Source organism: Aptenodytes forsteri, unplaced genomic scaffold, assembly GCF_000699145.1.
Source record: "Aptenodytes forsteri isolate BGI_AS27 unplaced genomic scaffold, ASM69914v1 Scaffold243, whole genome shotgun sequence".
Taxonomy (NCBI): Eukaryota; Metazoa; Chordata; class Aves; order Sphenisciformes; family Spheniscidae; genus Aptenodytes; species Aptenodytes forsteri.
The window spans coordinates 2,613,578-2,635,846 of NW_008795314.1; the positions used below are offsets into that span (position 1 = coordinate 2,613,578).

General features: G+C 36.9%; 1 protein-coding gene across 4 annotated transcripts in view; it reads left to right on the forward strand.

Moving 5' to 3' along the window:
* FOXK2 (forkhead box K2) overlaps positions 1-22,269 on the forward strand; it is a 50,195-nt gene that overhangs the window by 14,663 nt on the left and 13,263 nt on the right. For 2 of the 4 annotated variants that reach the window (XM_019472115.1, XM_019472116.1), the window contains exons 1-2: positions 20,955-21,039; positions 21,314-21,366. Coding sequence is in view for 3 of the 4 variants with exons in the window: in XM_019472116.1 (XP_019327661.1) it covers positions 21,362-21,366 (5 nt within the window). In the remaining variant the exon portion in view is untranslated. Of the gene's footprint in view, positions 1-17,695; positions 17,717-20,844; positions 21,040-21,313; positions 21,367-22,269 lie in introns of those variants that run through there. The other 2 variants (XM_019472114.1, XM_019472117.1) reach the window with 2 other exon arrangements.

The window sequence follows — 22,269 nt, forward strand, 5'->3', positions numbered from 1 at the left end:
GGTTGATTGTAGTATTATTCATTCCGCTTTCTAGATATTGATAATCGCTACAAACATTTTGGACCTGGAAACCTCAGTGTGTATGTCAGTTGAACTGTTCAGATGATAGGCACATTTAGCAACACAGGAAAGAGATGCAATAGGTAAAAACCATAGTAGAACTTCAGTTGTTTATCCTCTTGAATTGAAATTCAAGCCTTTGTTTTTAAAACCTTTTCCTGATACTGGTCTGTCCATAAAGCTGAGAAATGCAACTAGTCTGTATTATCAGCAAATTCCAGAACTGTTTAACAGTGCTCAAATGCCTTGTGAACCCTGGCAAGACAAAATAACCTTCTGCAGTGAATGGTACAAAGCTGTATCATTTCTTGCCTGTTTCATTACTTAGTTGTGGACTAGCTGCATCCCTTCTCTTTTTTCTTTCCTCCTGAAGGACTGCTGGCCTCTGAGAAGTGCTGTTGCTTGAGCAGAGTACACATAGTGACTTCAGAAGTTCTTGTGAGCTGATTGAACCGTAAAAGTTTTTGTGAGTGGTTAAGCAGAGGAATGGGGTGAGATGGAGGGAACAGTGAGCAGCAAGATGACAACAAGACAGACTTTTCTGGAAGTGTTTCATTTTTACTTGTCATCTTTGCTTGAATATATCTTGAAAATCAATATTTATATATGCAGATAAATAAACTGGATATAAGGAATATTAGCTGTTACAGATAGAAAAATTTGGCACTAATTAAATGTTAAAGAAACTTGTCCAAAGATGAAATGGGAAACCTTGTTCACAGTTGGGAGAATTCAGATCCTTCCACCTGTCTCAGTGTTTTTAAGATGTAAGTTAAATTCTGAAAGCAATTTGTGATCAAGATTTTAAATTTCCTTCATGAATTTTGGCCTGTTGTGAATAGCTTTTACTGTCTACTGCAGTACAGGCAGCCAGAGCAATCATCTGCAAGCACACCCTAGTACACAAATGTTTACTTTTCTGTCAGTAGTGAAATAACCCTGCTTGTTTTATGGTGTGGTTATTCTGAGGTTGGAAGATTGTTGAGCCTGGAAGGGATCACTAACCCCAGCTTGCTACTTAGCTATAAATAAGTTTGGTCTGCTGTGGGCTAGTAAGTACCCAAGATTCTTATGTGAGGTTATTCACTATTATCTAAGGTTATCAGCAAAATGGGTGTTTTTAAGCCTTTAAAGAAAAGAAACATGCAAACCATGCCAGAAAGAAAAGAATAGAAGAAGCATGTGAATGTAAATAATTCAGCCCTCAATCAGAAGGATAAAAATAAAATTCTACAGAAGTTTTAAGTTTGGGGTTAGCGTTTTAAAGTTATTTTGGCTTAGTAGTAGCTGAAGAAAATATTACTCATATTTGTGTATGCATGTTCTTTGGGTTAGCTGGAATGTAGCTGAGAAGTGTGCCGTAAAATAATTGAACTTCATCTGAAAAGCTTAAAGGCATGGTTATATAGAATACAAAATAACCATAATATGGCAGAGTGTGATTTTGACTACTTGGAGAAAGAACAGGACAGTGGACAGGGAGAAGAGACTGAGGAAGGTGTTTCTGAGGAATCAAATTTGGTAGTTTAATCAGAAATGTCGGTTGTAAAAATTAGGCTTTTCTACAGTTTTTGAAATTAAGAAAAAAACCCTGCAGTTGTGGAAATGGACATGGGAGATGGCAATGTAGAAATGTGTTGCCCAAGTCTCTTTTTGTTTGGGGAGGCTTGAGAAGGCAGGATGTGTTTTTGGTAATTTTCATAATACTTACTCTGATTCCATTCTTGTACTGAAATGTGTTTACATCCCTTGTCTCCAAGGTAAACTATTGTGTCTGCAACTTTTCTTTTTACAGCAACATTTGATATTAGTAGGGTTAGGTGGTTTTCTTGTTCTTCCAGTTAAATTTCTTATCTTGAAGGTCTGAGTAGTTTAGGGTTAATTACTTTCAGATAAATATAGGTAAGTACCAGGGGGGTTGGGTGCCTGTTGCAGTGACATTGCATTTCAACTTGGAGAGATCCCTGGGCTCTGATTAAGGAAGTGTTGGTTACACTAATGCAATTTTGTCCTACTTACGACTGTTTTGTCTTTGTGGTAGCTGCTTGTTCAAACTTTCCTCAAGAGATTTAGAGAAGAGAATATATATGACTGCCCTGTGTTTTTATAGGGACATTTTGTGGTAAATAAATTGCTGACTGAGAACGTACTGACAGCATCTGATACAGAGAGAGCAAGAAGTTGGGCTGATAAAATTCTTCACTGAGTGAAGGAGACTTTTATTTTTAAATCCGAAAGGTCCTTAGATACTTGTATTGTGATGGTTCACACCATCTTTAAGTCATTAGAATAACCCTCTTAAAGATGTTCTAAATGGAGACAGGATTTGACTTGTGCAGGTAATGATTTAATACAAAAATACAAAGGAAAGAGAAATCACTCTAGGGGATTTAAAATTAAAATACTACAGGATGGGTATTTAAAAGGAAGTAAATAGATCTAATCATAGCCACTGGTTTGAATGCAGAAAGGGTTGATATGCTCAGAAATTAGCATACAGTAGTGAGGTGGTGATCCTTTCTCAAACGATCTCTATGTGTCAGCACTAGAAGCAACTTTCTTGGTATAACTTTCACAGAAAAGGAAATGACTGTAGAGTGGGGAGGCAGAGCTGGCTGTTACAGAAAGCAGGTATTTGAAGTTGCATGTTTGAACTCCAACTGAATTTGTTTTTTTCCCCTATGTTTTAGAGTCTTAAAACTACACCATTGCATTTAATTGTCATCTGGGCAACGGGCTGCATCATGTTATATATTGCTATGTTTGAGACCATGAATGCATAGAGAAGTTGTGCGCAACTTCAAAAAGTGTTGCTGTTCTGAAGTTTAAATGTATGTACATATCTGTAGCATGGATCCAAGCAGAAAGCTGCCTCTGAGAATCACAGATACTACAATAGTCATTTTCTATAATCTTACATAAACTGAGTCTACTGGTTTTGAAAGTTGCTTCACGCTACCACTGGTTATATTTAATATAAAATCTTCAAATGAGTTAGTGCCAAGCAAAGCATTGTTTGGAGTATGGAGAAATAACCTGCAAGCCAAAATTAGCATGTATTCATTTTGAGCGGTGTGTGTTTCGTCAGGGCTGCCCAGATCATGTCATCCCTGAAGGCAGCACATTTCAAATTTAAATGTTTAAGCTATTACAACGTGGAACATGCTTGTGAATGGTGCCAATAACATACGCTGAACATATGACCAGCACATGCCCCCTCTTTAGCATAGGCTATGAATTATTTAGTTTGTGTTCCAAGCTGTTTATTTTAGAGAGTTTTTCCCCTCTGTCAGTGTCAAGCACTGAGCCTTTTGTTTCTTTTTTTTTCCCCCCTCCTTCTTTTCTACTGTTGCTATTGATTCTGTATTTCTAAAATATTCTGCTGTGTTTACCATCGGCACCACCCCTATTTTGTGCTAGTTCTTTCAGGATGCGGTCCTTGCTATCTCATGTGGTAGTGTCATTGAAACTGTGGAGACTAGTCTGATTATTTTCAACTTGAAATTGAGAGATAAAATTACATTATGCTTAATCTTTTGGGACTTGGTCCATATTCATTAGTTAGCTGTGATACCTCTTTATGTAAATTTTTTACCATTAAGTTTAATGTCTGTGAAATGGCAGGTTTTTCCCCTTATCTTTGGTTAGATAAATGGTGTTAAGCATACACTCCATAGGCCTGTTCTGATCTTTAAAATCACTTTTGATCACAGCTCAAGTTCACAGACTGCTTGTGACTCTTCAGTTGCAGCAACTTTGTGCTGTGGATTCTGGTACAAAATGACTGACTGAGCAGTGACCCAGACTGACAGTCTGGGGAGTACTGGGGAGCAACAGTAAATAAAACTTTAATGTGCATACAAATATATTGCACCTTTGCAGCGTGTTTTATAACATTTTAGGGAGTATTACCTCTCTGATGGGGTCAGGCTTGACACAGAATTCATTTGACTTGGTGAGCTTTTCAGAATGCATCACCTCTTAACTGTTTGTGTGCACTGTAGGTAACATGTTTAACATTGCATACTTCTTTATATAGATTATTCCTTTAAATTCAGTTTTCTCCTGAGACAGTACATTGAGTTAAAGGATACACTGTTACAGAAGGCTTTTGCTTCTCATGTTAAGTACTTTGGTAAACTACTTTTCAAGCATTTGCAGTAATTCAAAGTCTCTTTCTCGTTGTTCCTGTTTTTAAAAGGGATTTTTTTTTTAATCTTCACATTAGATTTATACAGTAGTACAGTTTTATTACAACATGAACAGCGCTTTCATCTTGTTGTTTTAAGCATACCTGTATATAAGATTCAGGCCGTGAAGATAAACTGTAACTAACCCTTTGGTTTCAAAGTTAGTTAAAACAAGCTAATTGGGAGTTAGAGCTGAACGAACCATCCTGTTTTGTCCCGTGTGTTAGCTCTGGTGTTCACGTTGTGTGTTCAAGTCAGATTAGTTTACTGGTAGGCCTGAAAAACAATCCCTTCGAAGAGAAGGAGAGAGGCAAGCTCAGGATTAGTTTTCTGTCCAGTCAGAAGTGCAGTTTTTCCATTACCAGGTGGGAAGAAATTAATAAGATTGATAAAGTGTCTTCACAGTATCTTACGTAGCAGTTCTATCAGCATTTGAGCCGATCTAAAGGTTCTCTGCGCTTGAAAAGTTTTAGTAGTTCTTTCTAATTCCTGATCCTGACTCCAGGGTCCAGCCGCCCCCTTACACTGGCTCTGGCACCACTAGGTCCCTTGTTAGCTGGTTCTCTCACTAGCCCTGGAGAATACTATTTTCCTCTTAAAAATTTTGTTTTGCTGGGTTAGTTGGTGCTGCATTAGTGAGTTGAATCACCTCACTGAGTGGCCTAATGAGCCCTACGCTTAGCAAAGAACTCCCTGGCCTCCTGCTTCACGGGCAAAAAAGCTACATAATGTTTCTGGACACTGCTTCTGCAAGGAGTGTAAGTTCATAGTCAAAGATGCTATCCACATACCTCAGAAGAAGAAGGAAAAAAAAACAAGTGAAAGGTGACCACCGTGGACAATGAAGTTGGACTGGAAAAGCAACAAAACTGTGCTTGTACTATTTTTAGTAGTTTCCCAAATGTTTGTATGATTGATGGTCCTCATTTTGCACTTCACCACAGAAATATCTTCAAACGCAGATATTTGATAACTAGTTTCTGGTAGTCACTGTTAAGCTTTGTGTTTTGTTTTTTGCACAGTGATGAAGAGTTTAAGGGTTTCATATTGCAGGTGATGGTGTCCTGTATCATCGCCTTTACAGTTCTTATGGAAAAGTCACTGATTTTTGTGACACTTTCATATAAACTGACTTGTTTTCTCAGGAGAGCAAAACTGATTGTAAGATATAATTTTGTAACTGAACTAATTAGTGCTCTTAAGGTCTTCGTGATGTGATTCCTGATGATGATTAAAGGAATGGTAGTTTAAAAATATCTAGTGAACCTTTTTGACTCTTTCTAAAAACCATGACAAACCAACTTGTGCATTAAAGTTAACATTTAATGAAGAACTTATAATATGTGGGGGAAAAAAAAAAATCTTGATTCTTTCTTTTTTGGGGGAAGGATGTTAAAAAACATAGTTTTATAAAGATTGTTTATAATTGTCTCAGATGTCTGTTATCTTAGTTTTTAGCTTTTCTGACTTAAAGCTTGTACGTTGTTCTCTATATACTGGGAAAGCGTACATGTTATTAGAGTACAGGATAAGGCCATGGTCGTGCTGTCCAGAATTGTTAAAATGTCTCTTCTCCATTTTTGATGTGATTTTTTTTTTAATAGAATTTAAAACCAGAAATATTAGTCTTTTACTTTTCCAGATGGGTGTTCCTAGGATCGTAAAATAATTTGATGTATAAGTGAAAAATAAGGGAAATGGGCTCCAAGAATGTAGTAGTAGTTGTTGCTACTTCTGTATTTATGATAACTAACTTAGGGGCCACCTTGGATATTATGGTAAATGCCACATTTTTTATGGTGCTTCCTGTACTAACATACGGATTTAAACAAAAAGAATTATCAAGATAAAAGGGGTTTTTGTCATTTTGAAGGAAGTATAGTATAATACCTTACACATATATGGAAATTAGGAAATGCTTTCTGTAGCTAGGGATTAACATTTCATTTCAACATAACACATCTTTCTGAAAATCTGAGTCTTTCAAATATTGGTTGGTTTTCTAGTCTAAATGGAAACATGTTAATTTAAGTACTGTGAAAATTAGTGTTTGCAGTTCTTTTTTTATGCAGTATATGCATGGAACTCATTTGCATCTTTTCAGCTTTGCTACCCAAGTGGATTCTGCAATGGAATTTTGAAGAAATCACATGACTGATGAAATTGTTCTTAAATATGCAATCCTACATTCAAATTTCACTGCAGAAATTTATGATTTTATAGCAATCAATATTGGTGCATGACAGAAATTAAATAGTATCGTCAAATGGTCTTCTGATATAGGGAAGGTCCAGCAGAATAGGTATGTGGGGAGGGAAAGGTGGGGAGTTTTTAATCGATAAATTGGAGGGGTTTTTATGTGACAGTTTTAACAGCCCCATTCAGGGAAGAATGATGCTTAGTTGGTAAGCTGGGGAAGCCTGACTTGAACAAATGTCACCCTTCTTTGAGGGGAGTGAAAGTAAGGCAGATTGCTTTATATATATCTATATCTATCTATCTAGGAAAGCTTCGCAAATTTCTGCTCATCGAGGGAAGTCCAACTGTTTGAGCAATTCAGCAGAATGTTCCTCTGCGTAGCTGTACAAGAACCTCTTTGGAGTTGACTGCAGCTTGCTTTTTTCAGCATTTCAAAGCATCTTATAAACTTGAACTCTATCAATTTGGCTGCACAAGAGGAAGAGAAGACTGGACTCAACATTAATTTTTATTCTGGAAGACTTTAACTAATATCGTGTCAGTTACTACCTACAAAGTCGATTTGGCTCTAGCATATCTCAAAGAAGGACCAGAGTTTAAAGCAGAGTGATGTATAGTGAAATAGTGCATTATGTACTGGGACCAATTTTTTCCATTTTGATGTTCTGTTTTTAGAAAATCTAATGGTCTGGAAAAGATAAATCACAGAATAATAACAAAAAAAGGTTTGGAATTTGAAGCTAAGCCAAAAGAAACCACTCTCAAGGCATGGTTGTTTTAGTATCAGAAAACCTCAGATTTGGTTTGGTTTACAAAACCAAACTACATGCTTTTTGTCGTTACCCTCCCATCGAGTATTCTTTGTTGTATGGGATCGATCCAGTTATTGTGAACTCTGCCGCCTGTCTGTGGGAATGCAGTTAAAGTAAAAAATTGAATAGTGTACAGCAGTGCTCTTTATTTAAATAGCTTTTCTTTTTATTTCTAGTCCTAAGATAGTACTTGCCATGTATTTCCCTCTCCAAAATAGTTTGGTTATTGCAAAAAAAATTAGTAATCTGCCTTTTATTGGCTAGTGAAAGTTTCTGCAATTTCACTACATTGGTATGGGGCAACGTAGGAGTATGATTAATTAAAAATAGCAGATATAACATAGATAAAATTAAAGTAAGTCCTTCAATATTGCAAGCAGGTAGAACATGCTCTTACTTTTCAGCACCTCCAGCTCTGTGTTGCTGGGACATTTGCAGGTTCTTCTGCACTGGTACAAGTAACAGACATGAATGAGTAACAGTTTTAGTAGCATGACAACTATTTGTCCTCTTGAATGAGGAACTGTTGTTTATTAAAAGGAAAGCGAAGGAAGAATCCTTTTTCCCCAGATATTTTTCAAGATTTAGGATATAAATTTTAGCTTTTTCTGCCTTATTTTTGTTTTTTAAATTACTTGAAGTACTGTTTTAATTTTTTTCTGTTTGATGAGGAAAAAAATCCTGCTTCTCATAGATACATAGGAAATGAGGTTTGTGTAGCTTAACATCTTCAAATTCTTTAGTATATAACTGTACATATTTTAATTAGAATGTATGCATTTAATGTGCAGTTTTCATGTTGTAATAGTAAAGGACTGGTGAAATGAAAATTCCTTTAGCTCTGTTTGAGAGGACGTGATACATTGCTTAAGATACATGTGTGTGTTTCACTTTTTGCCATGTAGGCTTCACAGCCACTACCTTTTTGCTCCTTAAGCAGCTACTCCTGTGCAACAAACTCTGGTTGAAATACTGCAGTCTTAATTAATTAAATAATCTCCCTTTTATTGAAGATGTGTGTTTCACCTGGTGTTCTGCATCTTAAAGTGGTTGTAGGAGAAGGAAGACTTAAGGGGTGATCCAGTGGTTTAAACAAAGATTGGGTGTTGGGGAAAAATATGTTCTGTTCCCAGCTCTGTTGCACGCTTGCCAAAATGACTTGGCCAAGTCACAAATCTGTTTAATCTGTTTTTAAAAATGGGGATAATACTTCATGGGCGGGGGCAGGGGGGATGATGAAATTTCAGTGCTCTTTTCTAGCACTTTTTAACAAGAGCTATGCCTTGCCTTTTAAAATTAATTCCTTGGGTTTTGAAGTGGCTTCCTTTGTCTGCAGTGCAAACACCCTAGTTCTCTCCCTTTCCGACTTGCCTCCCCTCTGCCTGTTTTTGAGCACTGTTGGTTCTGGTTTTGCCAGTGCTCCAGGCTTTGTTACATACACTGTTCCTGTGTGAACGCTACTGTCCACAAAATTTGGTGTGCCTAGGAGTGCAAAGAACACCAGATCTAATGTGTTATGCTGATGTGTGTTCAATACTTCAGAGTTTTCTAATGAAAGATGTTACAGAAATGCAGAGCAGTATGTTTATTCAATTATCATTGAGACCTTGAAAGTAGTATATATGGGAACATACAAATGCCTTAGTTATTTACTAATACATGATACATAGTTGCCATTACTCTGACAAGTTTTATTCCTAGTGTAGTTTCTAGTAAATGTACATCTTTAGAGCGGTAGAAATTTTGTGAGGAATGATTGACTTAAGTGGTCATAATCCATTCCATTACAGTATCTGCAGTCAAAATACTGACTTTCTTGGTCAAGCTAAAAGGTCCTAAGTTAACCAAACTTTATTCTGTTGAAAAGCATTGAAGATGCACTCTTGTTTACAGACAGAGTTCTGCACTTCCTTATGTGACTAGTAGCTTCTGGAAGCTTATTTTTCTGTGTTAGTTCAAATGTCAACCTTTCAAAGAGAATGGTTAGAACAGTGGCGTAATAAAACATTTTTTTTCTGTAGTAAGTGCAATACAGCTTTTAAATTAAGGTGTCGTGATGGTTTGACTTTACCTTTTTGAAGAGAGATTAGACTGTGAGATGACTTAAACTTATTAAAACATCAGCAAACTTCTACATTTCGGCTAGGGGAGTTTTCTGCTGGGTTAGTAAATTAGCTGGAGATACCAGTGGCTCCTGGTAGCAGGTAAGTGGAGTAATCATGTGGCTGGGAACTGAACTGGTGCAAGAGGCATTTGGCAGTGCTGAGCTGTTACATCGCTGTATCCCATGAAACCATCCCCAAGATCAAGCTTTTATTGCTAAGAGCCTGGTTGGTACCTATGCTTCAGGAATTTTAGCTTATATTTTTCCTTACTTGGAGTGGGTTTCATTTTGCTTACTATTGGGGTGTGTGTGAGTGAGTGAGGGTGGATGTGTGTGTCTACACCTGGGCTCCCTTTAAATTCAATGAAAAACAGGCATCCCTAGACCCGATTGCTCCAAACCAATGTAGGCTTTTCCCTTCTATGGGTTGTACACCATTCAGCGTCTGTTCATTTCCACTCACTATAAAGATAGATGACTAACACAGGTACAGGTTTACACTTGGAGAAATTAATCCCATGCTTCGTGTTTTTGTGCTATACCCTTTCCTTCTCTGTACTGTTGTTGCTTTATCAGTACAGTGACAATAGTTCACATGTTCTGATGCAGACTTTTATTTAGTCTATTTTTTTATTCCTGGACAGATTTCCACTTGCATGACTATCTGACTTGTTAAATCATGTCTGCTACTCTCATTCATTTTTATCCTTCTGCACTTTTCTGCTGCCCCTTACAACAGTCCACGATTTGAGAACTTGGCATGGTCTTAGAAGAATAGCTCAGGAGGAGTGCTTCTTGAGGAATATTTTCCAATAATAGTGTGTTTGTTGTAGATTAAATAGTTGCTTTGCTCTGCGGCCTTTCAGACTCTGGAGTCTTGATTGGTTCTTGAGTGCCCACACAAGTGATTAAGGAAAGTAAGTTTGTGTATGCTGTGGAAGCAGTCCATGCATATAAAATTTCTAGAGGGTCTGCACCTTCACTAGAAAAGTTTTAGGAGTTCACAAATAGAAGAAAAATTGAAAACTGGTTTGAACAAACATTCTGCAGAGTACAGTTGATTTAAAAAAAAAAAAATCTCAGAATATAAAATCTTGATTTCTGTTGAGATACCCAGCCCAGCAGTATCACCAAAGTGAAGCAAGTACGGAATGGCCCTTGGACATCAAACATCTTTAGGTAGGTAATTGTGAAATGTAATTAACGCCCATAGCTTTTTGAGAGGAGTCTGAAAAAAGTCTGTTCTTTGACCAGACAGGCAGATTTAAGGGGGAAATTAAACACTGCTGTCTACTCAAAATTAGAGTTGGTAGGAAGCAGTTTTTGTCACTCTTCAATGGCTTGAGTTAGTCATGGATTTCTGTGTGAAATAAAGGACTGTTCTGCTCTTGGAAGCAGAGTTCTGTCTTGAAAAGCCCATCTAAAATAAACTTTGCTTCCTTGATTCAGGAATAATCTTTTTTTCTGTGCAGCCTTGCCTCTGTGGGTAGCTGTTCTTTTGGTAATGATTAGGGAGTTTTGGTGTAATTTTGCAATAGAATGCACGTCTCTGATGAGGTAATAAATTAAGTCTTTGTTACTAAAGTAATATGTGAGTCATAAGTGCTTTTTTTTATGATTATGCTTGGGTCAAAACACATCATGACAGCACTTGTTCACGGTACTTCCCCCTGCTGTTTTAATTGTAAGGAATAGTAAAATGCCAAGTGCTGCATGTTTGGCTCTAAGCAGTTTTGTTTGGTTTGCTGATAGCTTTTTATTTAGCCCTGATTAATGTTATTATAACTTCAGTGTTTCCATATGAACTTTTGCATCCCCATGAGTACCCCACAACTGAGGGTGAAATGCCAGGCACCTCTGTAACCAGCTAACTTGGTAATAAAGGATATAGTGGTTTTGATTTGTCTACTTCAGCTCAGCTATGATTGTAAATCATGTGCTTTATGCAAAGTTTTTGAATGGTATTTACTGTTGTGGTGAAAGTTTGAGCTTGCATATTTGATAATAGGAAACCATTGTTAAATGCAGTTATCTGGAAGGAAGAAGAAATGATTGATTTTTACTTTCCTGTTGCAAGTGTTTTGTTTCTGTTTTTTAAACAGGAAACTATTGTATTATAGAGTTATGTATGCTCTCTTGGGACTTGAAATAGCTATTCGAAATTTGGCAAAGATAGGCACACACAATCTTTTGGACAAATTTTAATTTGTTTTTATAGTTTAGAACAAAATTTAGGGATAGAGACCACACAACCTGACTCTGCATACGGCTTTTGTGTACAGAGATGCTAAATACCCGAAAATGCAGTGTTTCCATAGGCGGAGTTTCTTTTGTATTCACAGGCTGGGGAGCCTCAAATTCCAGAGGCATTACATGAGCAGTTTTAATGAATTAGTGTCTGGTTTTCCTGCAGCAGATGTGACAAGCAGCTTTATAAGCTGCTTCCCATCGATCGCTGTTTTCCAGCTCTTTTGTGTCTTTCTTTTGCTTAGAGAAAAGCAACGAAGAGCTTGGTTTCTACAGTAACTGCTGCCTACATTCTTGCCTGCAGGCCAATTTCTATCTCAGTTCCTGCAGCCTGTGCAGGGCTACTGTATTGAATTTCTTTAGGTTTTGGTGTTTGGTTGTGTGTGGGGGTTTGTTTTTTTTTTTTCCTTCTTGCTGGTTTAAATATTTTACCCTTTAAGAAAAGAGGAGAATGCAGTGGGAATTTGTGATTTTGATATATGTATTTTTAATTAACCATAGCACATTTCCATGACTGTAGAATAACCTAAATGTTTTTGCTGCTGATCAATACCAATGTTTGTGTGGTTGGTATACAAAGAAAACGAAATGTCTGACTGCTAAAACAAGAACCTTTGAAAATTTGTAATAGCACTTTCGTTAATGCTTGTTTCTGTAGCATAATGCTGAGGAGGGGTGAGATCAGCTTTAAGTTGTTAATAGAATCATTTATATTTGCAGCAAAATTTGCTGTAGTTGAACAACTTCAGGACACGTCTTTTTCAGTCTTGACTTTTAAATGCCCTTAGAGAAATTGTTGTGAACACAGGGTTAAAAATGCATTGTTTCTTATGAAGTTAGCTTTCTAAGTCGGAAAGAAGAATTGAACACAATTTCAAACAAGAACATGTGTTTGTTACTCAGTTTGTATTTGCTGCTGGTGGTTCAGGAATGTTCCTGTTGTCGTCATCATCAATATTCTGTTGTCATAGGATCATTTTTGACGCAGACAGGCTTGTTCCAGATCCTTCTGAAAGCGGGTTAGCACCATTCCTGTAATGAATACCAACAACTTTACATAATACTTATGCACTTGCTAAAACATGAGTGGGGAAGTATGTAACCTAGGTTTCCTGTGGGGGAGCCATTAATTTACAACTAGATCATATTTCCAGCCTTTGCTTAGAATTTGGTAAAAGTGTTTTGTTGGCCAACTTGAATTAACATGAGGCTACAGCAATATTTCATCACTTCCGATGATGCATAGATCTTTGCTTTTGAATCTTAAGACATCTGAGTGTATAGACAGATCAGTGATCTTTTTCTTTAGGGTGTTTTTTCACGGGGCTTTATGTCACTGTGTAGACAGTGACAGCACACCTGAAAAAACACACAAATACTTGTGAAAACTGTGCCCAGTGCTCAGAATAAAAAGTCTTAATTGCTGGTTTAAAAATCTGAGGGTGTTTTGTTCCTTATGGTATTAGAGATCAAGCTTGCTATAGAGCCCTCACATTTTCTGTCTGTGGAGGACATGCTTTGCAACTATTGATCTTTGGTCAACAGAAATCAATTGCAAAGGATACAGAGAATTAAGGGAAGCACACATGAGGTCATGATTCACTCCCCAGAGGAAAAAGCTGCCACTTTTTAAAGGGCAGTTGCTTTTTGGGTAACCTCTAGAAGTGTCCTGACTAGTAATGGCCAAACATAATTGAATGTAAATTTATGGTAAATTGGCCAAATCAAGACTTAGTTTAAAACCGTGGAGGCAGGGAGGAGGAGGAATCCATCCTAACACAACATGTATGTGTACATGTACTTGTAGGAAGTGATGCTGTGTTCCTGCTGGGGTAGTTTCTCACATTGCTGCACAGGGTGTGGTCAACTGCAAGCAGAAGAGCATTAAAAACTTCCTTCTTAAAAAGCTAGTAGAAGAGTTGGGCTTTATGTTTCTTTTATATAAATTCTAGAAGTAAATTTTTTTAAACACACCCCACCCGCTAAAATTTCTGATAGGAGCACAAGGTTATGCCTCATGTAGATGAACAAGCAGCTATATAAAAAATTGCCCATCGAGAAAGTTCTCTCTTGGACAATAAGAAAATAATTATAATCTGATTAGTATTGTAATATACTGGATCACCCTTTTTCAGTGATTTTTTTCATTATAAAATTTCCTATACTCTTAGCATTTTTCTTATTATGAGTAAGTTTTACAGCAGCACTTTTTAATGTAATCCTAGAAAAGACTTTGTAAAATGGATCTCTGAAGTTATTTGTGTTTAAAGAGTCAAGGAGATGCTTACTACAAAAAATTGTATAATTTTTTTTCTAATAACCTATACTTTATTAGTAATCATTTAGTGCTGGGAGTTTTTAGGCGGCTATTTAATACTGTAACTATTTGGATGGATTTATATATCTACCTTCATTATTACTTCGGAAACTCAGATTTTTAACTGTTGGGTACTTTAAGATTATCTTAAAATTCTGACTCTGCTTTGAAGTAGCTCAGTTCAATTAGTCTTTTTAATAACTTTTGGTTTTGTTGATTCTGTTTCAGTCTAAAGATGATGATTCTATTCTGGAAATGAACTGCAGTATTGACTTGCAGTTCAATTAAACACAGCCCAAAGTCTTAAAAATAAATTCTGGATGTGAATAATTTAGTATGCCTGCTCTTGGTGTTGAACAAACGGAAACCTTTTGGTATAAAATTCAGAAAAGGAAGTTCGAAAATGTAATTATGTTTCTTTTGGAAAAGGGTAGGCTGAGTGAAACAGGCACTTTCCCCTTGATATGGGAATTGTTGCTTTTCTCCAAGTTAACAGAAGTTACTTCTTTCAGGTATCTCCAAGACATGGAGTTGCATCTCTTCTTACAGGTTTCCTAGTGTTTTGTGTGTGTCAGTTTGATCTGTGAGGGGAACCAAGCTCAGCTCTTTCTTTAGAGAAGTACCTTTTTCTCAGGACATGAAGGCACAATGCACAGACTTTACAAAGGCTGAAATTATATGTAATTGTACTTCAACTTTTTGAGCTTTTTTTACCTCCATAGTATTTCTAGTTGTTTTTGGAAAGACTCATCTTTTAAGCCTTGCTTATTTTAAAAAATGGTTAAAAAACAGTAGCAAGATCTAGTTCAATTTATAATTAATTTCCTAGTAATCCATTGTGATGAAATTAATAATAAATGAAGCAGCAAATGGAGAAAAGATGAAATTGTGGTCCTTGTTCTTTCATGCTGAAATTTACCCATTAGCAGGAAGTCATACAAACTGTAATTTCCAAGTACCGTGTTCCTATGGACGCTTGAATGCCGCCCAGTTTTGACACACTGGTGTTAGATTTCATTTACAGATGTTACGTAGAATGACGCAGAGGAAGTGGTGCCCTTGTGTGGCTTTCTAACCTTGTAGAATTGGGGTCAGTGCTGTTGTTCCTCAGTGACCTGGGATATGGGACAGAGAGTACCCGTTGCAGGTTGCAGATAATGCCGAATTGGGGGTGGGGGTGGGGAATGGTTAATAGGCTGGAGGGCAGGGCTGTCATCTAGAGGGACGCTGACAAGCTGGAGGAACGGACTGACAGGAACCTTTTGAAGTTCAGCAAAGACAAATGTAAAATCCTGTGTCTGGGGTGGGTAAAGGCTGGGAATGACTGACTGGGGAGCAGGTCTGCAGAGGAGGACTGGGGCGTCCTGGGGGAGAGGAGGTTTATGTGTTTCAGCAGTGCACCCTTGTGATGATGGAGGCTGGCCTCGTACTGGGCAGTAACAGGGTCTGGTTTTGGGCCCCCCATGTAAACAAAACTGATGACAAACTGGAGAGGTGAGGGGAGGGCTGCTGAGATGCTTAGGGAACTGGCACATACGGCATATGAGGAGAGGCTAAAGGACTCGTGGTTTTGGTGTTTGGTGTTCTGGGTTTTTTTTTTTTGCCTGGAGAAGCCCACTGGAGGATGTAATTGCAGGCTTCCCCTGCCTAAAGGGTGGTTATAAAAAAGGTGGAGCCAGGCTGTGCTGAGAGGCTCGCAGTTTGAGGACAAGCAGCGGTAGCAAGTTGCAACGAAGGAATTATACCTGGACAAATGAGAAAAACCCTTCACTGTTAAGTGGCTAATTACAGGAATGAATTGTCCAACTCTATCCTTGGAAGGCTTCAGAATTTGATTAGACAAGGCCCTGGGCAACCTGGTCAAACTTGGAAGTTAGCCCTGCTTTGAGTAGGAGATCGGGCTAGAGACCTTCAGAGGTCCCTTCCAAACTGAATTTCTCTGTGGTTCTATCCGAATGATGTAAAAAACCCAATTTTTGTTTTACTTTTAAAATACAATTGAATCAAAAATGGGCCTGGAAGTGTGCACTGTAGCGTCTTACTGGTGACTTAAGCTTCAAAGTGTGCATATCTTCTACCAGAATTATAAATAAATTAATTGGCCATGAAGATCATTTTTACTGGAGTGATGGGGAAAGGCCATAAGTAGGTAGGTAAGAGGAATTAGAAAAGGGATTAGTTTCAAATCTCCCTTCCACAGAAGGGAGGACAGATCTAGAAGTATGGGGATTTCCATGGTTGGGGTTTTTTTTTTGTTAGTTTGCTGATGAAAATAGGGGAGGAGAAGGAAGTACGAATAGCATCATCTTAGCCTGCTATAATGTCAGAGAAAACCTAAGCTGAAAAAGGTCTGTTTAGTGGTCTGGGTGTTGTTAATTACCTCAGTTTCTCTTCGAGGTGAGTTACACTATTGCCCATGGTTGCGTTTAAAGTATTTGAAGTCAAAAATCGAAAAAAGCAATCTCCCAGATGCTGACTGGGTTCTTTTTTGTGGGTTTTACCTTTTTAATGTAAAAAGTTGAAGCTCTCCTTGGCTCTCAGTAAATCAACAAGAGTTTGAAAACTCTTACGTTGTGATTCTTGTAGATCTGTTTAAAATATAGGCCCATCCTGAAGTTAACTGGTGTTCAGTGTCATAGTCAACGTAAAAGAATTGAACTACACCGTTGTAACTACCATGACTTAGGGGGTTATTAGTGCTGAACCCCTATAATCTATTTGAATGTAAAATCTGGAGGTGCTGATAAAAGAACAGTAGGATGGCAGCTCCTGTCCAATTTCTGTCCTGGTTCTTAAAAGACAATTAAAACAGAGTAATTCAAAGGATACTGAGGCACTGAGTGTCATAGCAGGGTTTATGTACAGGGAGGACATTGAATTCCTACTTCTATGTTTTGGCTTCCCAGGTGGAGACAGGACAGAATTCCTCATTTTCAATCAGATGGTATTTTCATATAGGCAGAATTACAAGTGTATAATTAGCTTTTCCCTGCAGTACAGACAGAACTGCTGAGGGGAAGTGAGACAGTATTAGAAATACAGATGTGACAAAACTAGACTTTGCACATTTTCCCACAAGACACTTATCTGGCACCCTACAAAGTTGCTAAACTCTTCAGAGGTAGTGCCTAGATCAGCACGTCTCCGTTTTGCTGGGAGCTGTAGAGGTACTAAGAGTTTTCTAGGGAATAGTTTGAAATGATTTGATGTTGCTTGTCTGTTTTCCAGTAGTCAACCCAGAATTAACTTGTAAAAAAAGAATAATTAGGATCATGAGTTGCGTTTTGGTTGTGACACCTGTGCTGCAGTTTCCTAGATTGCACACTGTCTGTCCTGTGTGATGCTCTGTAGAAAGCACAATGCAAGTACTCGTCATAATCAATAGTGTACAAAATTATTCAAGTGTGAATAGTTGTTTGAAATACAGAAAATACAAGGCTGGCACATCAGCTAAATAGTGGTGTTTGTTTTCATCACTCAGATACCTGACACACTTTTCATCATATAACTGTTTAAACATGGATGTTTTGTAAACATTTGTTTTTAGGAATCTGTTGGATCAATCTTGGTGGCTCTATTTGATTTCCTACTCTGAAAGTCATCACCCTACAAAGGAAGAATGGTAGTTAGTTGAGTAGATGAGGTATAGAGTGACAGCTTGCAGAACTACCCTTTTTCCTTTCCTTTTTTTTTTTTTTTTTTTAAAAGTGGGTTGTATAGATGAGTTTCTTCTACAGCAACTGTCCTGTGGTAGCACATCATGAAACTACTGTAAACACTTTAAACAGTGAGTAAAATCAAATTCAGCTTGCTGTAGACAAAATGTTTGATCAGGTCTCTCCCTCTGGGTGTGCTGTGGTTTTTGTTTAGTTCATTGTATAACTAAAGAATATGCCAAAACCAACTTGATTCTGATCAAATTAGAACATGTTCCTTACTTTGATTTTGGAAATAAATGTAACACGTTTCTTTAATACAATTTATTCAGAAAATCTGTTGGTTAATACACACTCTTTATTCTGCTTTTTGGCTGAATCCCAGCTATAAAAAATATGCTTCTATTAAAAACCCTCTGTTTACAAATATGAATCAATTGACAGTTGTGGTCTTTTGATAATACTCAGGTGTTGGCATGTTCTAACCAGATAGTGATTTGTAGGTATATTCTATCTTCCTTAACAACGCCATCCTTTCAGCTCAGCATGTGAAATGTTGTAAACTGTAACAGTAACACCTTTAGGTTTTAATATAGTTCCTGACTGTAAGTTCCAAGTTTGTTTGGCACACTTACAACCTATACAGTACCTTTGATTAGTCAAAGCTCCTGTTTTTGGGGGTGTGTGTTGTTTTTTTTCTCGAACTTGAGCAACATTTGAGAGCACCATGTCTCTGCTATACTTTGAAATCTGTGCTTTAGTCTTTTCTGAGTAAGCTGCCCTTACCTTTTTTGCAAAAGATGCCCACAGGGCAGATAATGCCTTAAGGTAGTGCAATAGTGTTAAGAAGGGAGATGTTTTAATATGCATACTTACATGGAATATTGGAGGAATTGTTGAGTATACGTTTTATGTGTTTCCATATTTCTGGTACTTGTGTCTAAGTTGTGAAGATCTACCTCCTCCCCATCCTTACCCCACCCCAGCACTGTAGGACTCTGGTTGCTCATTATTATGTACTGGGTTTTTTTTACTAGGCAGTAAGAAATCTAACCAGTGAATGAGCATCTAAAGCTATGTCCAGTTGTTCCCACGTTTTTCTTAAGGTGAAATAAGTTTGGACTGAAAAGCATTAAGTTAAATTTGCAGGTATGGAATAGCCTCACAAAATATACAGAGCAGGTGACTAAAACTTAAACCTGTCTCTATGTCAAACATACTGTTGTTCATTTTCTCACAGGGATTTTTATTTAATCTTTAGCAAAAAGCATGCCTTTGGCTACCCTCTTTGTATACACTTCAGGAGTGGTGTTGTCATTGTTGCTGATTAACTGAAATGTTTAGAAAACATTTTTGTTAGCAAAACAGCTGAGACCTCTTTCAATTGTCACTAAAACAATATAGGCAAAAAATATTTTCTAGTGGAAAAAGCAAATAAATGAGTTGTTACGGAAGATATTAAAAAAAACCCCAAACAAACCAACCCAGAAATTTGTCCATTTAACTTTCTTGCTGAAATGCATGTGCAGTTTTTTGGCATAGATTCGGTTCCTAATTTAGTACATTGAGCATGTTTCAGAAATAGGTCGTCTGTTAAATTCGGACATGGTCCATACTGAGAAGTAAGACAGAGAGAAAAGGAAGGTCATTGTCGATTCTGTCTCTTTTTTTTCCTGATCCTTGGGTGTGTATTGTAGGAAAAAAGAACCACTGCAGTGCATGTGGCAAGAAGCATAGTGAAAATCAAATGCTGTCTTTGTTCTATAAATATCTTTAGAATAATTTTAAGAAATAAAAACCAAAACACATGAGAGTTAGTGTTTTTTAAGGCTACTCTACAGCTGAGTGTTCATTCCAATTCTTACATCACTTTTATGTTTAATATATTTTTCCAGAGAAATCATCACTTCTGTTTACAGTCTGTATCTTGCATTCATGGCTACGTTTCTTAGGCCTGTTCCAGCATGCTGTTGTTTCCTTTTTTAATAAAACTAGATCTACCTAGAATCACTTAAAAAAAACCAAAACAAAACAAAAAAACCAACAAACATTTTGTAAGGTTTGTTTCTGGGTATTGTGTCATTGGAAAGTCCTTTTCATCATGTGGTTTTGTTTACAGTCTGTATCTTGCATTCATGGCTACGTTTCTTAGGCCTGTTCCAGCATGCTGTTGTTTCCTTTTTTAATAAAACTAGATCTACCTAGAATCACTTAAAAAAAACCAAAACAAAACAAAAAAACCAACAAACATTTTGTAAGGTTTGTTTCTGGGTATTGTGTCATTGGAAAGTCCTTTTCATCATGTGGAAGAGGTGTGTAAATATAACTGTGGGTTTAGTGCTGAGTGTAGTCTAACAGCTTGAGAAAGAGGAGATAGTAAAGTTATTTGAACTGTACTTTTATAGATACTTTTGTTGAGAGAAAATTAAGTTTCTTCTTTGCTCAATCTGTTTAATTACTGAGAAGTTATAAATAGCCTGTTCTGTTTAATTGGGTTAACTTCCAGATGCTATATACAGAGATGTAGAAAGGAAAATGCTCAAAGGTGCATTCATTGTATTTTATTTTCCAAATTTTTAAACAATTGCGCATTGTTAATTTATCATTAGTGTTTAAATTTGGGCACACAGTCTTTGGTAACTTACAAAAATGGGCAATTTATTGAAATTGGCTCTTGAATTCAACTCTAAAAAAAGATATTTGAATGTAGTACTACAACAGCAAAATACTCTGTAAATGATGAGAATTAGGATTGATGTGTGTTTAATAAGTATCTTAAGAGAAAATAAACCAAATCTTTTAGTTAGACCAGTCTATGAAACTGAGTAGACCTCAAATTGGCCAACATTTATGCTCCTGATTAATTTTGATATCATGGACCTACTCGTTCATTTGCTGAAGCTGTTCTTTGGCATCATAAAATAATAGCCTTTTGTCTTAAGAGTAGTACTTCTTTTGGGGATAGTTGCAAGATCAGGATGAACCTCGAGATTTAGAGACAACACATAGACTGCCCTTGTTACAAAGAATTGCATTTGCTTATATTTCTTTACAAGTTTTAAAGTTGCTTACTTGGGGATCTTTTTCTGGTCACATTGATCTTTCTGTATGATCTGTAAAATTAAGATGGTTACAGGTAATTATATAAGATACCATACCTTTGTATTTTTAAATAAGGTTAGGTGATAACTTGCAAGTTATGCAGAAAATCTTACATTCTGTAAACGAGGGGCTTATATATTTGTTTTTTACTTTTCAGCTGTACTTTCAGGTTTCCCAGCACAAACATCAAGATAACATTCACAGCTCTGTCCAATGAAAAGAGAGAAAAACAGGAGGCCCCGGAGTCCCCAGTGAAGCCTGTGCAACCCCAGATCTCTCCCTTAACAATAAACATTCCAGACAACATGGCTCACCTGATCAGCCCTCTCCCTTCTCCCACAGGAACTATCAGGTATTTAAACCCTGCAGATTGGATATAGGGCAATGTATGGTTACAGACTTCAGGCAACTTTCTAATTCATTTTAAGTATTTTGCTTTTGTGGTAAAAGTTTAGTTGAAGCTCAGCATTACCTGCCTTGGAGAAAACCACCATTCTGCTAACTAATAAGATAGTTGCATGAACAGCCTTTAATAGTCAAAATTAACTTGTTAAATGTGTAACAGTTTGCTCAGGAGCCTGGCATTCTTAGAACAGCAAAGAGCATATCTTTTTCTTGCATTCCAGATGATTTAGATTGCTTTTTACTCTTGCATGCTTATGGCAACACTTTAAATGAGGTAAGTCTAAATTACACCATTTTTTAAACATTCTGATAGTCACTGTCCCCCTCAAGTTTGTAATCAGAAAAAATGTTTTTTGGTTATCATTAGTGTGGAAAATAGACTGATCTCTTATTCCAGAAGATTTGTTATTGGTTAGTCGTTGCTGGAAGTAAACAGATGTTTTACTTAAAATACAGTGTAAAATGCAGAGTTCAGTGTAGGGAAGTCTTCTGCAGGGGAGATTAATCTGGGTTTTTTACTTGCTGTGCTGCTTAATAGCCATTGTCCGACTTGTTATTTGGGACCAAACTCAATTAAACCTAAGTGAGCTGTCCTCACAAACTGGTAAAACTAGTTTAGATACAATTTTTAAAATTGATAGAAAGTTCAGGAGCAAAAATTTCATTTAAAGGCACTGAAAGTTGCGTTTCAAAGTCACATACATGCTTTTGAAAGTTTTTTCTTCCCCTCTCACTTCCTGTATCTTCACTTGAGTGAAGGACTGTTAATGCTTGATTTTTTAAAAATGTAGATCTTGTTAATGAAATTTGACTGTAAGGATAATTGACTTCTTTCATGCTTGCCAAAATCTTGATCTCAATATTGTAGTGTTTAATGAGATCTATATAAATGGTGGAAGCAGAGGAAAAGACATCTAGACTTGACTGTATAACAGGTTTGCTTTCTTATTAAAATTCAGGGAAAACATATCTTGCCCAAGAAATGACAGAACAGCTCATAAATATTTCAGATAATATCACATATATCACTGCAGTCTTTGCCTCACTGTGAATTTTGTAATTCTCTTCAGGGCTTTCTTGCACCTGTTGAGTATAGTTTATTTAAAAAAAAAAAAGAAAAAGACGACAGTTTTGAGTCTATTATGAGAGCAAAGCTTGACAGTTTCTCTTCAAATAT